At 32.0% G+C, this 18,197-nt stretch overlaps 1 protein-coding gene across 1 annotated transcript; it reads right to left on the bottom strand.

Annotated features, from left to right (window-relative positions):
• On the bottom strand, window positions 856-9,223 carry LOC105160169 (purple acid phosphatase 4). The gene is made up of 7 exons (XM_011077438.2): window positions 8,801-9,223; window positions 5,013-5,169; window positions 3,924-4,031; window positions 3,296-3,423; window positions 2,395-2,523; window positions 1,980-2,047; window positions 856-1,222 (listed from the first exon to the last, which is right to left on the bottom strand). The coding sequence occupies exons 1-7, from the start codon at window positions 8,972-8,974 to the stop codon at window positions 1,009-1,011; spliced, it is 978 nt and encodes a 325-aa protein (XP_011075740.1). The 5' UTR covers window positions 8,975-9,223; the 3' UTR covers window positions 856-1,008.

The raw sequence follows: 18,197 nt of genomic DNA, 5'->3' as shown, positions 1-18,197 counted from the left end.
TTATAAAAGTGGGGTCGAAAAGATTAAAATGAGGTCGAATGAGATCAAAAGATGGCGGTCAAAGTGATGAGATAAAACATAATTTGAATAATCATAAATGAGACTATTTATAGCCGTACAGTACCCACTGTGTATGTGACACGTGGTTTCAATGAAATTGAGCCATGTCATTTCCTATAAAGCCTGTTGCCGCCACGGACTTTCCTGGTGCATTGGGCCCTGCAATTAGTCAGAGAAACATAAAAGAAATGCTTAAAAGTATATGGGTATTTTAGTAATTATATAATTTTCCTCATCACTATTGTTCCATTATCGCGTTTGCACATAGATCATGTATTTTTTTGTTTGCGTCTTTGTAAGTAGAGTAGCACTTTAACAGTTTTCAAGTTGTTAGGAGTTAGCTACAAATAGTTTGTTCTGTTTCCTGACTTGTACATCTATTTAAGGAGTCTTTCCAACTCATTTTCATTTGAATGAAGAATCTTACATATCCTCTAGATGTAGTTGCAGTTGATCTCTCGATTATGGCTTCCTTCTTTAAATTCAACAACATCCAAGGTGTGGATATCGTTAGATGAGTAACATTTGCACATCTATGAACCTTTGACGCATTTCAAACTCAATTGCATCAATCTGAGTGCAAAAATTCATGTATGATATTTCGTTTCTCATACATTTTTGCGATATCACATATGATCCGTTATAATTGTGGCTTATTCAAGCATAAATAGTTTATGCAAATCTTTCAAGTATAAAATTTTCAAAACTTGCTGTGTTGTCTAGCCCCAATTGGACCAAACAATAGCATTCTGAATTAATATGGGAGAAAAGATAAAAACTTGTTTGGCATAATCATCCAAAATAAATATAATTAATATTACATAATCTCCAATATTAATAATCACGTACTCCATGAATATTTTGCAGATACATATAATAAATGTTGACAGCAATTAATTAGGGTTTTAGTTGTGACACTGAGCTTTACATATCTTGCAACGAATAAATCTAAATTTGAGAGAAGAATGTCTTTGATGCACTCCATTTGTGCAGTATGTTGCCAAAAATATCATAGAAGTTGATATCAACATCACCCCCAGCAATTTGCATTGTCATGAAACCTTGTCCATCGTAATAGAACTTCATCTCCTTTGCATTGGGCCAATCGTAATAACCCCTCCATGCCTTTGACCCACCCCCACTTGTTAGAAATTGAAGAGGGCTGAAAAAAATTGGTTTTTCTTCAATCATACATAACTAATATTACCAGCGAAAATTGTAATTTTTCTTTCAATATACTTTTCGTCTAATCAGTTACACGATTCTCATTAACAATCCCATAATTATAAAAGGGAAAAAATGCAAGCAACCCCCTTGTGATATCGCAAATGAGCAAATTACCCCCTTATGAAAAAATAAATAGTGATTTACCTCCTTGTATTTTTAAAAATACAACAATTTACCCTCCTATGATTTTTAAAATGAAACAATTTACCTCCATGTATAAGGAGGTAAATTGCTTCATTTTAAAAAATATAGGGGGGTAAATTGCTATATTTTTTTTTCATAAGAGGGTACTGTGCTCATTTTCAATATCACAGGGGGGTAAGTTGCTATTCACCCATTATAAAATTTTTACTTTTAATTTTTTTGTTAGATTTCGTTAGTATTTGATGAAAAAAGCACGTGTCCGTTATCCAGAAAATTAAACTAATGCAATGTGACGAAGAATTAAAATTAAAGTGCAATTTTTTATAATTTTTGCAAACCATCAGTAAGAATTTCATAACTAACTGAACTAAAAGTGCTGAGTACGTGACTAAAAATAGCTGAATAAGTAACAGCCACGTGCATTTTCTGTAAAAATACCAACAGAGATAGAATCAAATGAAAGAATAAAACTAAAATTTTTTTTATCGGATCGTTAATGAGAATTTCATAACTAATACAACGACAAGTATAATGATGGTATATATTACCTGTCAGAACTACTGATGTGCTGCAAACAATGATCGTGTCCATTTATATAAAGGTCAACATCATTTGCCTGCATTTTCATGAATTGATTTCCTTTGTAAATATAAGAACTAAAAGTAGTATTCAATTAAGATACATCTATTGAGATATTTATGTATATATTTGAAGAAGAAAGGGTGAATAGCAATTTACCCCCTATACTTTTTAAAATGAAGCAATTTACCTCATTATATAGGAAGGTAAATTGCTTTATTTTAAAAATACAGAGGGTAAATTATTATATTTTAAAAAATATAAGGAGATAAATCGCTATTTATTTTTTTTATAAGATGATAATTTGTTCATTTACACGTCACAAGGGGATTACTTACATTTTTGTGGAAGAAAAAAGGAAAATGAATCTGTAAAAAGAATTACCTCGAGGATTGGAAGAAGCTTTTGTACAAGCTCCTGTGTATTACCATGGATTCCAGCGCTTTTAATTGTGTGGTGACCAACCACGATTTTCCATTTTGCACGCGATTCTTTTAGTGCCGACTCCAAATCCTAATACAACCAATAAAATTTCTCAAACACTTTATACATACATATATGTGTATATTTATATTAATCGGTGGTTTGTAATGACACTATTACATTAATTTTGTTTTTGTTCAATAATATTTTTAAGATGATTTTTCTTTTCTTTCTTTCTTCCGGAATTCCTTTTTTTTTTTTTTCTTGTTTTTTACAACATATTTTAGTTTGAAAGATTATTTATTATATTTACGCAAGATTGAAAAATCACAACAGCTAATATATATTTAGAGAAAAATGCAGACAACCATCTTGTGATATCGCATATGAATAAATTACCCTCTTACGAAAAAATAAATAGCAATTTACCCCCCTATAATTTTTAAAATGAAGCAATTTTACCTCTTTCTATAAGAAAGTATATTGCTTTATTTTAAAAAGTATAGGAGGATAAATTACTATATTTTTCTATAGATGGGTAATGTACTCATTTTCAGTATCACGAAGGACTAAATTGCTATTCACCCTATATATTTATTTCTGGGGTGAATAACAATTTACCCCCTGATAATATAAAAAATTAGCACATTATCCCCCTTTGAAAAAAAATGCAGCAATTACCTCTTTATATAGGGAGGTAAATTGCTTCATTTTAAAAATCATAGGGGGTAAATTGTTGTATTTTAAAAAATATAGAGAGGTAAATCACTATTTTTTTTTTCTTATAAGATGATAATTTACTTATTTACGATATCATAAAAAGGTTGCTTGCGTTCTTTTTTTATTTATATAGACACGCCACCTGTAAGAGAGTTGATAGGTATTTATCCCTTGGAAGCACGCCTCTCCAGTCATACACTTCATCTTCTGGATCATTGAAGTATTTATCCTGGAACGGTGTCGTGTCTATGAAAAAGAATTCCGCAACATCTGCTTGCGGTATTAAAATTAGTGAAATATCTAAGAAATATTTCCAAACGGAGAATTATCTAAAAACGGTGTAAGTATATTTTTAAAAATTAAAAAAAATATAATTTTATATTTTTAAAGAGCGTTTAATATAATTTATCTCCTAGTGGAACTATAAATAAGCAAATTACTCCCTTATGAAAAAAAAAATAGCGATTTACCTCCCTATATTTTTTAAAATGCAACAATTTACTCCCCTATGATTTTTAAATTGAAGCAATTTAACTCCCTATATAAGGAGGTAAACTGCCTCATTTTAAAAAGTACAGAAGATAAATTATTATATATTTTTTTTATAAAGGGATAATATGCTCATTTCAATATTACAATGGTGTAAATTGATATTCACCCATTACAATACTTATAAGGAGATGGCTTGCATTTTTCTTGTTTTAAAAGATGGGATATATATAGAGGAAATAAATAAAAGTAGCTAGAGAAAATTATGATGACTTAGGCACCTGTGTTCAAGATGTATGATTTCATGCAAAACCAATTGCCGTCCTTTCCCCGGAGGACGGGACTCAATTGTGCTAAGGCGTCACCTCTGTAGTCATGGTTTCCCAAAACTGCACGGAAGTTCGTAATATACAAGTTTTAATAAATTACAATAACTCCTTTTTAATTTTTGTATAATTATAAATATTTCTCATTATTAGAAAAAGATAATTTATAATGATTTTTTCTGAGGTTTGGTATAAATATGAATACTCCTCGTTGTTTGAAAAATTATAAATACCCGTATGATGTTTCATGAAACTATGTAATCTTTGGATTGAGGTATGAAATCATCAATTTTGCCCTTACAATTATAAAAAAAAAATTAAAAACTTATAAAAAATCAAATAGGGTGGATGAAAAAATTTTAAAAATTATAAAAAAATCAAAAAATTTAAAAAATACATAAAATTACATTTTTTTAATCCACCAATGGCACTTTGGGCAGTTCACCACGAAAAATGAATGAAAACCTAACAGATTTGGCTAATTATTAGACAACCGTTAAAATCAAAAGGGTCTATTGGTAATTTTTTAAACAATGAAGGAATATTTGTAATTACATCATATCTCAGGAAAGTTCGTTGTAATATTACCCTGAAAAAAATTACTAATACATTAAAATAACTGGTTATAATTTAGGGAAAAGTATTATTTTAATCCGCTAAGTATGCCTAATTTTAATTTTAGTTCGATAACTATGTTCATTTTTGTTTAGGTTCAGTAACTTATGAAATTATTTACGTTTAGTCCTTTGGCAGATTTTCGGACAATTTTACCCCTATGAGTGCATATGGACTAAAACAGTCTTTCAAAAATTGCATAGGGATAAAATTATCCGAAAATATGCCAGAAGTCTAAAAGTAAGCAATTTCATAAGTTACGGATCTAAATAAAAATGAACATATATATTGAACTAAAATTAAAATTAAACATACTTAACGAACTAAAATAATACTTTTTCCAATAATTTACCCAAATAATAATTAAAATGAGAGATGCATACGCAAGACAAGTAGTGAATGTAATTTGAGTAAAGAGAAAAGTAGTACCAGTATACCACTGCTGCTGCAGGCTAGGAGCTGTGTAGATTTTGGTGAATGATTCATCGAAAGCTGGATCATTTACATCACTCAATCCGCCAGGATAGAAGTTGTCTCCCGTGGAAATAATCAAATCAACATCCATCTTCTCTGCCGTCACACCCATCTGTACAAATGCATCACAATCATTTATAAAGTAAAACTAAAATAAAATAATTTCGAAAAACATGTTTAATTATAATTTAACCCCTCTAAAAATATAAAATTACATTGAGAGGCATGACATGAGCTCCGTTGAGTCTTGAGGAATGTTCATTGATGTTTCCGTAAAACAGATTCACGGAATTAATAAGATTTAGGACTAAAATTACGACACTAGAAGAAATTTAACATTTAACCATGAGTAATTATCATGGGTAAAAATAAATAATTGTTATAAATAATCATTGATCACGACCACGGTGGTTGTTGATCATGGTTTTTGGCCTTGTGACTAAGATTTTTTATGGTTAAAAATCATGGTAAAAATATTTACTATGGTTTATAATCATAGCAAAAATAATTTTCTATAGGGATAATATAAGGTTTAACATTGATTTTTATTTGATAATTATTTGGGACAAAAAAATTCCGTCGTATAACTTTGGTCTGAATTTATTTCGGTCTTTTATCTTTGGCAAAATATTCGATTTAGTCTTTTATCTATCAATTTTGCGTAGATTTAGTCCTTTAGCCTAATTTATGACTATTTTGCCCTTTTGGTGATAAATAATAATAGTCCATCATAATGCTCTTAGTGTAATATAAACAAATATTTCTTTAATAAATCTAGATTCTTATACCATTTTAGGCGAGCATTAGCTACCAGATACAAAATGAACGGATATATATGGAATAAAATTGCTTTTGAAAAGATGTGTAGGGGTAATATTGTCCAAAATTTGATCAAATGACTAAAATTAAAATTTTTTGAATGTTATCGGACTAAAACTAAAACGGATAAATTTAAAAGATTAAAATTAATAACAGACAAAGTTAAATGACTAAACAAATAATTTTTTCTAATTATTTATCACGATTTTATTTCACAACCAATAAAATTATAATCAATTGTAAATTTTCTTCCAATACACATTTTTTTAAATTTATGGAATGCAACATCATAGTAATGAGTTAAAAAATAATAAAATCAAAATCATAAAATAACTTACTTGTAGTACATACATTCTTTACTACTACTGTGGGCATTGGATGAGACAGCAGCTAAAAATTAATCCCACTGTTTTCTTTAATTTCTTGGATTACATATCTGGTGGTCTATCTGTTATCTATTATACATAATATTTGAAGGGTATTTTCGACCCAAATATTTTGATTTTGATTAAAAGATGAATTCTTAATATTTTGAATTTTTTTAGTTGCAAAAAAATACTTTAATTGGCAGGTGAACATTAATGACAAGCATTTATGGCAATTTTAATAGTTTCCAAATGGAAAAAATGTAAATAACTCTATTGCGATATCGCAAATCAATAAATTACCCCTTTACAAAAAATAAATAGCGATTTATTTTTTTGTATTTTTTAAAACCCAACAATTTACCCCCCTATGATTTTTAAAATAAAGCAATTTACCTCCCTGTATAAAAAGATAAAAATTGCTTCATTTTAAGAAGTATAGGGAGGTTAATTATTATATATTTTTTTTATATGGAGGTAATGTGCTCATTTTTAATATCATAGGGAGGTAAATTTCTATTTACCCGTTTCTAAATTATGCCATGTCTTAAAATTACATCCTCTATTTATTGTTACATTTGTTTTGCACTTCTTTCTCAACTTTTATAAATCTATAATCTTTGATAAAGAAAAATTGATCTTTGTACTCCTTTGATAATAAATTATTCGTTAAATTTTGTAAAATTCATCTTTTTTTTTTCCCCCTACAGAAACAATTCATTAAAGTAAGGATAGCATATATACTGTTGTTTTTATGATTGAAAATTATGTTGTAATAATAAATAACATAATATTATAAATTGATATAATATGGATATGCAATTTTGTTACATAAGTAGTAGTATAGATTCATTATTTTATAGAAAAAATATAAGCAATTCTCTTATGATATTGTAAATGAGTAAATTACTCCTTATGAAAAAAAAAATAGCAATCTATGTTTCTATATATTTGACATTGCAGCAATTTATCCCCCTCTGTTTTTCAAGAAGAAGCAATTTACCTCATCAAACAGAGAGATAAATTGCTTCATTTTAAAAAATATAGAGGGATAAATTATTAATATTTTTTCATAAAAAAATAATTTGCTCATTAATTACAATATCATCGGAAAGTAAATTGTATTAAACTCATTATTTTATTAAAATAATATAACATTACATGTGACAATTAGAAAAGTCAATCAGACCTAAAACTTAATCAAAATTTAATATCATTGGATGTATATCTTTCCAATATTCTATCTTGAAGATTGTAAACTTCCAATATTTTGTTTTTTTTTTTTAAAATTATACTAATTAAATTATTTTTTTATTTTGATTTTCATCCATAATTTATTAATAAATTCAGAATTATTAAGACCAATTCACAAATAATTCTTTTTCAATAAACTATTTTTAAATATTATATAATATTTATTATAGCATGTAGAAAAGAATATATGTGAATGAGTTTGCGTGTGTGATTGTCGCCCATCATTCACTGACGAGAAATTCCATATATATATAGATTGTCAGTGTCAATTGGGTGGGTATACCTATGCTACTTGGCTTTTATCCTAATTTTGTCATTAATTAACTAAAATTAGAATTTAATACCTAATTAAAAGAGAATGTTCTTTACGTATATGCTCCCAAGTCTCTATCACACAATGTGCTGTCTTCCTTGGATAAGCTTACTCACATTTTTGCTTCTTCCACAATTCTACTAACTTCTATTCTACATTCTTAACTCTAAAATAATTTGCAGAGTGATAACTAATTCATATTTTCCATTTAAATTTCCAAGTACATATACTTGTACAATTGTTAATTTCTTTTCATAGGGGGACAATTTGTTCATTTTTAATATCACAGGAAGGTTGGTTGCATTTTTTCCGGTGTATAGATATACAAACACACATATGCAGGTGCGTGTGGGAGAGAAGTAGTACTAAGAGCACACATGAACCAGAGGAAATTTTATATTAGATTAGGTGGCAAGTGTGATACACTTTTCATGCAATTTTGATTTATAATTTAAAAAAAAATAATTAATCACATTATAAATATATCATACTTATTATATGATGGATTGAGTTTAATAAAATTAAAATAACTGAAAAAACCATGTTTAACGGGAGTTGGTACATCTATTATTTAATTCTTCTTTAATATTATATAAAAAATTTATTACGATGTAACATCGTATAAGACAGTTCTTTAATTTATAAATAGGTGAATAACAATTTACCCTACTGTGATATTGAAAATGAGTACATTATCCTTCTATGAAAAAAATATAGCAATTTACCCCGCTATACTTTCTAAAATAAAACAATTTACCTCCTTATACAAATCATAGGGGAGTAAATTATTATATTTTAAAAAATATAGGGAGGTAAAAATCACTATTTATTTTTTCATAATGGAATAATTTGCTCATTTAAAATATCACAAAGAGGTTGCTGGTATTTTTTCCATTTATAAACTATAACAGTTGATAAATAGTTTTCACAAGTTATATCTATATTATTATTATATGTTGTGAAGACGTAATACATGAACAAAACATATATACCTGGTAAGCGACCTCAGACTGGTTGTATTGTCCCTTTCTTCCCCAATCACCGATCACCAAAGCGGTAAGCGAACCGTCGGCTTTGGTGGGATGCTCGAAGCGTTGAAGCTCAGCGTTAGTGCCATGAACTAAAAGCATCCCAAGAATAAGAAAGATCATCGTCACCGCCCGCATGACGCAGCTGCCGATCACGTACACACACACAGACACTGGGGATTGGGGAGAGGAAGATGGATATATAGATGGATGTATGTATGTGTGTATGTGGTGACAGTTAGTTTGGGATTATATATATATATATATATATAAAGATGAAGAGAGGTTGGAGGGTTCCTTGGAAGGCAGGTGGATTATAATATGAATTTTGTGAGTTGGAACTGGACAATAGAGGAATGGGTTACTCAATAATAAGGCACAAGAGAGGCAATTGGAGTGGCTTCATGATCATGAACCACCACATGATGCAGCCTACCTTAGATGCATATGCTGACATCCCATAAGATAACGTTTGGGTCCCATATAATTTATCTTGTAGTAATAATTGAGGATTAATTTAACTTTTTTTTATGATTATTATTATTATCAAGATTGTGGCCAATTACACAACTCCTACTTGGTAATTGATTATATATACAGATTTAATGTAATTTATTTCTGTTATATGTGAAACGAGCAAATACGTCTTGTGAAAAAAAGAATTAGTAAATTATCATCTTATGTTTAAAAAAACGAAGCAAATTACCCTCTATTATTGGTTTAGATACGGAGGTAATTTGCTTCATTTTTTAAAATAATAATTTACTATTTTATTTTTCCATGGAAGTTTTTTGCTCATTTTTCATATATCATAAGAATAAATTGCATTTTTCCCCTATAGATACTCATACCGCAATAGGTGATAATTAATCACGTATACAAGCTTAAATTGGTCTTATCTGTAGTTAGGGAATTAGTGTGATTAGGGATAAATGCTTTTTAGCCCCCACAAGAATAGGGAATTAGTGTGATTTTTGTTGGATTGAGTTTTCTGTTGTAAATTATATTTTTTCTTTTATCCTATTGAACGTACATGTGTTACATGTATAAAAATGATTTCATGTATATTATTTTGGAAAAGATTTTATATATATGATGTGACATCTGTATGTCGAATGGAGTAAAAGATAGAATAGATTTTGCAATAAAAAATTCAATCCGCATTTTTGTCCTACAGTTTGATAATCAAATTTAGTTTTACAACTTAATTTTTAATTGCAAAAACAGTCATGTCACTGTTAGAAAAATGGTAACATGGTATGAAATGAATTTGGTCTTTTTGTAACAGTGGAAGAGTTACAAAGACTGTTCCAAAAGCATTTGAAATGGTAGTGTTTGTTAATGCGTTACAAATTTCAGACTGTTACATGTTGAACCACAACTTGCATTGATTTGTAACAGTCCCCGAACTTTAATAAAAATCTTCTCAAAATCATGTAAAAGAAGTCTTTACACATTTGTAGTATGGCATGTCCGCTACAAGAGTTGGTACAAAATGGAGGCCACTACAAATTGATAACAGTACTTGGGATGGCCTCATTCGCAATGTAATCGCCACACAAAATATGAATGCATCCGTTCCAACTCTCATGTAAAGCACTATTAGAGATTTGTTATACTGTCAGACCAGTCTAAATTTCGTCCCTAGAATTGCGTATTGACTGTCAATCTCAATCTGTCTCTGATTTTCGAGTATATACACTGGATCAGCTAGAATTGCGTTATTTGTTCAAGTATGTTAATCTCTTTAGTTGCTTGACCATGGACAACTCGAACCCTTTTTGTTAATTAAAATGCAATTTTATTATTATAGTTTTTTTATTTTTATATTTGAATGTAAAGTATTATTAGTGAAAAACAATAATTAATTTATATGCCGAAATATAATTATATATATGTGTATAAGGGTGTGCCTGATGCAGTCGGCCAATGTGTTTTTTCGTCTTACCACAAGGGCGTGCCTGATGATGGTACAAGATCATGTCCTACGAGCCCTAGTTCATGGTACGGTAGCGGACCCTATGATTATGTGTCAGGGTTATCAGACCTTGCTTTTATATAGTGTATGTTGCTAACCAACCATTGTGGAGTGGTTGGACTTAATCTCAATAGGTGACGGCTGTTAGACTGGTGAACATCAAGGCCGAGAAATTCTTTTTTTTTTAGAGATGCTACGATTAGGTCCTAGCGGGATAATAATAATATTACCTGCAACCACAACCTGCCCGCTATTACTACAATATGAAGAAGTTGATAAGGAATTTGGGTTTACCTATTGAGAAGATAAATGCGTGTAAAAATGATTGCATGCTGTACTAGAAGGATGACATCAATTTAGACAATTGGAAGTTTCGTGCAGACGCTAGGTACAAGCAGATCGAGAACGAGACCTCCGCAACAAGAAATTCCCGTGTTGGCCGGTTATACTTACACTGTACAATCTCCCACTAGAGATGTGCATGAAATCTGAGTACATGTTCCTAACGATGGTGATTCCTGGCCCTTCTAATCTAAATCGTTTGATCGATGCTTACCTGAAGCTGTTGATCGAGGAGTTGCTGCAATTGTGGCATATCGGTGTACAAACTCATGACAATGCCACTAACATGTATTCATGATGTGTGTGGCGTTAATGTGGACCATGAACAACTTACCCTCTTATGGAATGGCATTTGAATGGAGTACCGTGGGTGTATGAGTGTCAAGTATGTATGGATGACTAACGGACATTTCATCCACAACACGGTAGGAATGTGTGCTACTTTGACTATCATAGAAAGTTTCTACCCCAGGAACATCCGTAACGTAGGAACAAGAAAGTCTTCACTAAAAATTGGATGGAAAGGAATATATGGACCACGAAAACTGACCAGAGAATAGATCAAGGAATTGTGGAGTTGAGTCCTACAGTTGAACAATCATTGACACCTCCCAGCGGGCTATGGTATCGACCAAAAGTGGACGAAGACAAATATGTTTTAGGATCTTCCATACTGGGCAACACATCCAATATGACACAATCTTGATGTCATGAACATTGAGAAAAAATATGTTTGATAATATATTCAACATTGTAATGGACATAAAGGAGAGACAAAGGATAATTTGAACACACGGAAGGACTTGAAGATCATAAATCATCATCTGGAGCTTGAGGTGGAGGAATGGAGACCAAACATTGTCTAAAGCGGTATATACCCTGACGAAGGAGCGAAAAAGGAGGATATGTGACTGGATTTGTTGTTTGGGATTTTCTGTTAGGTATGCATCTAACCTTGCCCGGTGCGTCGACATGATGGAGTTGAGGATGCACGGCATGAAGAGTTATGATTGCCACATATTTATACAAAAATTGATTCCAAAAGCGTTAGGGGAACTGGCATAGTAGAGGGAAAGTGGCAGCTCCCCAATATGAGTTGTAAATGGGAGTGAGGCATCCGAACGGTATACTCCAGTTGTAGCGGGCAGAGAGTGCTTTCCTAGTGGGAAAGCACGAGCGGTTAATGGAAGGAATGAGTGATCCTCAGGTGAGGAGCACGAATGACTGATGGCCGCACGCGCGCGAGCCTGTATTCCTTAAATTGTGACCGTCTCCCTACCAGAATCCTAAGAGTATACTTAATGCCTTAATCCCCCTTGTTCGATGTTGTTCTTGCTTGCCCTATGTAGCTATTGAGCTCTTGTTTTAGCTTTAGTCTCAAGAATTTTACAAAGAAAAAGTCCCTTCGGTCTTCCCGTATGGAGCCATTTTCTTCATCCGACGTGCCCTATCCTAGATAGAGCGGTATGCAGGCGAGCCCCCTACCCCTTACTCTCACAGCTCCGTGAATACCGATCATAGCCGTCTCGTCAAGTCTCGATGCTAGTGCTTTGGCAGTTCTCCAATAGGCGGGTCGGGCGGCCCGAGAACCTTTAGCAATTCCCTTCTTAGCTGCGACTTGTTTCTATGATCATATATGTGAAATGATGTAGTCAAAAAAGTGTCGTTTAAGGCCTGTCTTTGATGCCCCCTTGATAGTTATGCTTCATAGGTTTTTGAATGACCGTTGAGAGTGATAAAATCTAGTAAGGAGTTCCTTCAAGATAATGCCCTGAGGTCTTTATCTTGAGTAAGCTTTATTAGACCGATGGGAAAAAAAAGCCTCCGAAAGAGGCGGCGAGAGCTGAGAATCAGCTCGAAGCTAACATCTTGAGGAAGCAAGCCCGAGCCGAGCATTCCGAAGTCCTACAAGGAATGCAGTAAGGCTCGTACTGATCTATCTTCTCTGAACTAGTAGCTCTGAGCTAGATGTTAGAGTTGTCTTTCCGAGTTGGCAGCTATGAGTTATGAGCTAGATCCGGGCTGGGACTTATGAGTTCTTGCCTTATGTAGCTATTGAGTTCCTTCTGTTTTTTCTTTTTCCTTCTATAACTAGTCCTGTTGGTTGCCTTATAGATTGTTAAAGATCCCGAGCCCGCTTCTAGTAGTCTATTAGCTGCCTATCCCTGGTGGACCACTAACACAATCTCATTGGGGCGAGGGTCAGAATCTGCTTTAATTCACCTCCTTTGCATAAATTACACATAAATTTCATAAATTACATAAATTGCATAAATTACATAAAATTTTCTAAATTATCAAAAAATTACAGAAAATTAGAAAAATTAAAAAAATTTACAGAAAAATAATAAAATTACAAAAAATGTAAATAAAAATTTCAAAATATTTTGTAGAATATTCTTGTAAAAAACTTTTTCAGAATTGTTTTTGTAAAAACCCAAAATATTCTGAAAAAAATGTGGGAAATTTTTCTACAAAAATGGGGGTTTATTTTTCATAAAAACCGAGTTTATTTTTTAAAAACAAATGGGGGAAAGTTTTTGTAAAATGAAAAGTTTTTCAAAAAAATTTTAGAACGTGTTTTCAGAAAGCCAAACTTTTTTTACAAAAATGGGGGGAAAATGGAATGAAAAGTGTGGTAAAGAAAAGAAAAGAAATGGTTGGGGGTATCAAAGAAAAAAGGGGTGTCACAAAATAACAAAAAAAAACGAAGAATTGTTGAGAGCTTACCTCTACACGGCCACGAACGGCGGTGACAGACAGCTGGCGGCGGCGAATGGCTGATTTTCAGAGTTGGAGGCGAAGGGTCGAGGGAGTGAGGGAGGAAGAGGAGGAGAAAGGAAAAGATGTGTTAGGTGTTGTATATATTGATTTTTGGAACGAACTTTGAAACGGGCAATTATAAAAAAAATCGTTCCTAACATTGTTCCTAGTAATAAAACGACGTCGTTTTTGTTGACGGGTATTATTTAAAAAATGTTCCTATTGTCTAACCGTTCTAAATAAAAAAATGATGTCATTTTGTTTCGAAATGACGTCGTTTTGGTATAATATTAACAAGATTGTTCCTAATTATTCCAAACTTTTCCTAATTGTGTCTCAAAATTATTTCCCCAAAACCTTCAGAAAAATAAAAAATATAGAAAAAACCATCGCAGACATATTAATGATAAAAAAAAAGGGTAGACCAACAATTGATTAAGGCTATTGAAAACATATAATATTATGGATTAAATTGATAAATGTTCAAAAGATCAAGTATATTTATATATACAAAATTTTTAGTCTTATATATATGTAAATAACATCTTATATTATTGTATTCGATTACACAGACTATTAAAATTTTAATCAGACCGTTGGGTATTATTAATTTGATAAAATACTATATTCGATGAAGTTTCGGAAATTTTTGTTATACGAATGCTAAGATATCGTATCTGATACACAATCAACGATGTTAAAAACGATGCAATTGTCCCTTAGACCATTTGATTTTAGATCAGACTGCTAGATATGTTCACATATGAAAAATATTGTTATACGTTTAAATTTAAAATTAATCAGGATCTCGGATGTTGAGATATCATGATAGAATATTGAACGAGCAATCTGTGGACATATTTAGAGATGGTCTCTGGAGCTCATTCAGGACTGGGTTTCCTTAATCATTTTAGGAACATATATTTTATACATTTAGGAACGTTTTTTTTTTTTAATTTCACCTTTTGGAACAGTGAAAAATAAAAAAAATCATTCCTAAATTGATTTTTCCTCCAGTTTTACTTTGGCACGAAATTAAATATGTTAGAACTTATTTTGGAAGGGTCAAAACTAATTGACCATTCTTACGTTTGATTTTTCCTCCCTTTTAATTTAGGATATTATATACATACAAGAATGCTTTTTTTTTTTTTAATGTGCGTTCCATGTTGGAACGGTCTTAGGAACAATTTTTTAATTTTTAACCATTTCTAAATAAAAAAATATTATGTTTTGTTTTAAAAACAAATAAGTTTACAAATTATACTTCTAAATTAGCTGGTCAACTATTTTCAAAATTTGATATTGGTAAGTTTGTAATTTATATTAATTTCTATTGGTGAAAAACACAAACACTTGATACAGAAGGGTTAAATGTCAATTATAATTATTGTCTTCTTTAGTGTCGTATTCCTCGTCAAAGTTATCTTTGTCAGGCTCGTCATCAAATTCACAGTTCCCGATGGGAATGTACCTGCTCCTCATTGATTAGCAACAGAAAGATCAACGACTAATTGAATACCATTTGGGTCATGCAGGTCATAATTATGATTGTCCATCGCAACTTGTGGAATAGGTATTATTTCATCCTCTTGAAATGCAACGTCGGTCCATCAAGAGTCATCGAAGACTCTTCTGGCTCTTGTTTTGCAGACAACCATCCAGTCCACTTTGTCTCTCTTCATGCTGGGGTACTCCGTGTAGTAGAGTTATACTGCTTGCTGTGGTAGGATGAATAGTTTGTTCTTTTGGTATACTTTATTGAAGTTTACATCAACAAGGTGATAACAAGAATGTACCTTTGTACCTCTCACGGGATCGACCTAGCGGCATTTAAACAGAACGATCTGCATGTTGGAATAGAGTAGAATAGAGTAGAGAGAAAAGAAAGAGTTGAGACGAGGGTGAGTGTTGTTTTTCACGTGTGGTGAAGACTTGCATACAAGTGTGTGTGTGTTGTACACCTCAATTTTCCTCCTCTTTGAGTGTTTTCTCCTGGCTTGGTATCGCCCCCAAACGTAGGATTTATATCCAAACTGGGTTAACAAATTCGTGTGTCTTTTATCGCCTTCATATTCCGCTGTTGTCCATCTTGACCCGATCCATTTCCTAACAGTTAATGTGCGTTCCATGTTGGAACGGTCTTAGGAACAATTTTTTAATTTTTAACCATTTCTAAATAAAAAAATATTATGTTTTGTTTTAAAAACAAATAAGTTTACAAATTATACTTCTAAATTAGCTGGTCAACTATTTTCAAAATTTGATATTGGTAAGTTTGTAATTTATATTAATTTCTATTGGTGAAAAACACAAACACTTGATACAGAAGGGTTAAATGTCAATTATAATTATTGTCTTCTTTAGTGTCGTATTCCTCGTCAAAGTTATCTTTGTCAGGCTCGTCATCAAATTCACAGTTCCCGATGGGAATGTACCTGCTCCTCATTGATTAGCAACAGAAAGATCAACGACTAATTGAATACCATTTGGGTCATGCAGGTCATAATTATGATTGTCCATCGCAACTTGTGGAATAGGTATTATTTCATCCTCTTGAAATGCAACGTCGGTCCATCAAGAGTCATCGAAGACTCTTCTGGCTCTTGTTTTGCAGACAACCATCCAGTCCACTTTGTCTCTCTTCATGCTGGGGTACTCCGTGTAGTAGAGTTATACTGCTTGCTGTGGTAGGATGAATAGTTTGTTCTTTTGGTATACTTTATTGAAGTTTACATCAACAAGGTGATAACAAGAATGTACCTTTGTACCTCTCACGGGATCGACCTAGCGGCATTTAAACAGAACGATCTGCATGTTGGAATAAGTAGGTAATCCAACTGAATTATCTCTTCGAGAATTCCATAGAAGTTGCAATCTGTGTCTGTACATGATGAGCTTTTGACACACACCCCACAGTCCATAGTTGGATTGCCTACGGTATGCACCTCAATATGGAAATTGTAACCATTTACAAAGTAGTACAGGAATGTTGTGACCTCAATTGTAGGACCCCAATAATGCAACTTGAAAAGCTCGTTGTCTGTGTAATTCAATTTGGATTTAACCCCGTGTTGCACATATTAGAGAAACCATATATTGACAAATTACAGTTTTAATACAATTAGAAAAACATAACTTACACGACGTTTGGATCAATCCTTGAATTGAGTAACTACTAGCTCATTCGTTGCATTGGATCATTCTTGCGCAATGGGAATGTCTCATTCTTCGCACTACCATGCGTCGATGCACTCACGTGTCACAAATTCTACAACTCCTTGATCAGCGGCTCCAGGTAAATGGTAGGTGTCGAATCCACCAAGAATAATTCCTACGAACACTTTTGTAGATGTGTGAGTAGGGTCGAATCCACAGAGATTGGTTTTAAATTAATTCCTTCAAAAACGAAAATAATTAGGGGGAGTTTTGATTGGAAGAAGAATAAAACTAAAAAGCTAATAAAATTAGAAGAGGTAAATATAAGAGAAGAGTATTCCAGTTAAAGATAGGATCACACTTAATTCCACGGTTGATCATAGATGCAAAGATAACAATTATTCATGATAGATAAATTGGTTATGGCAATTGGTACGACCTAACGACCTCACCTTTCCTTACCTTGTGGATAGTCAAGGAACGTCCATTGACTAAATCCCTAATCAGTAAATAACCTTGGGAACGTCCTCAAGATTTAATTTACCGACAGCATTAAGAACTAGAAAGGCCCAATTCTAACCAATAAATTCCTACGAGGATTTATTTAAGTTAGATTGTGCATTCCCCACAACATAATCGAAAACTTCTACATAATCAATTATGTTGTGTTACCACTAGTTATTGAACTAAACAAACAATTACGGATTTGAAAGTTCAATTGGCTAGGCAAATATTCTTGACAATAAATCAGATTATTTGTAATAAAAGCACAGAGAACAACACAAATACCAATATGAATAAAAGTAGAAAGCATAAATTAGATCTCACAACCCGTTGGATTTAAACGTTCACCAAGTCTTCAACCGGAATGAGAGATTTAGCTAGACATGCTCATGGACGAACGCATGAAAAGCAAAATAATATAAAAACGTAGAGAAATAAAAGAGTTCAAAAGTTATCTCTTAAAGTGAATTACATCACCTATTTATAATAGCTAGATACCTAGTTCTACTAGGATTAGAAATAGATTCCTAGTTGAACTAAAAGACTTATAGAGATAAAATTATAATCCTAGTTAAACTCTTCCTTCATCAGAGGTAGCCCAAGCAGCTCCAAACT

This window comes from Sesamum indicum, linkage group LG4 (assembly GCF_000512975.1).
Source record: "Sesamum indicum cultivar Zhongzhi No. 13 linkage group LG4, S_indicum_v1.0, whole genome shotgun sequence".
Taxonomy (NCBI): domain Eukaryota; kingdom Viridiplantae; phylum Streptophyta; class Magnoliopsida; order Lamiales; family Pedaliaceae; genus Sesamum; species Sesamum indicum.
This window is presented reverse-complemented; position numbering and strand designations above follow the sequence as displayed.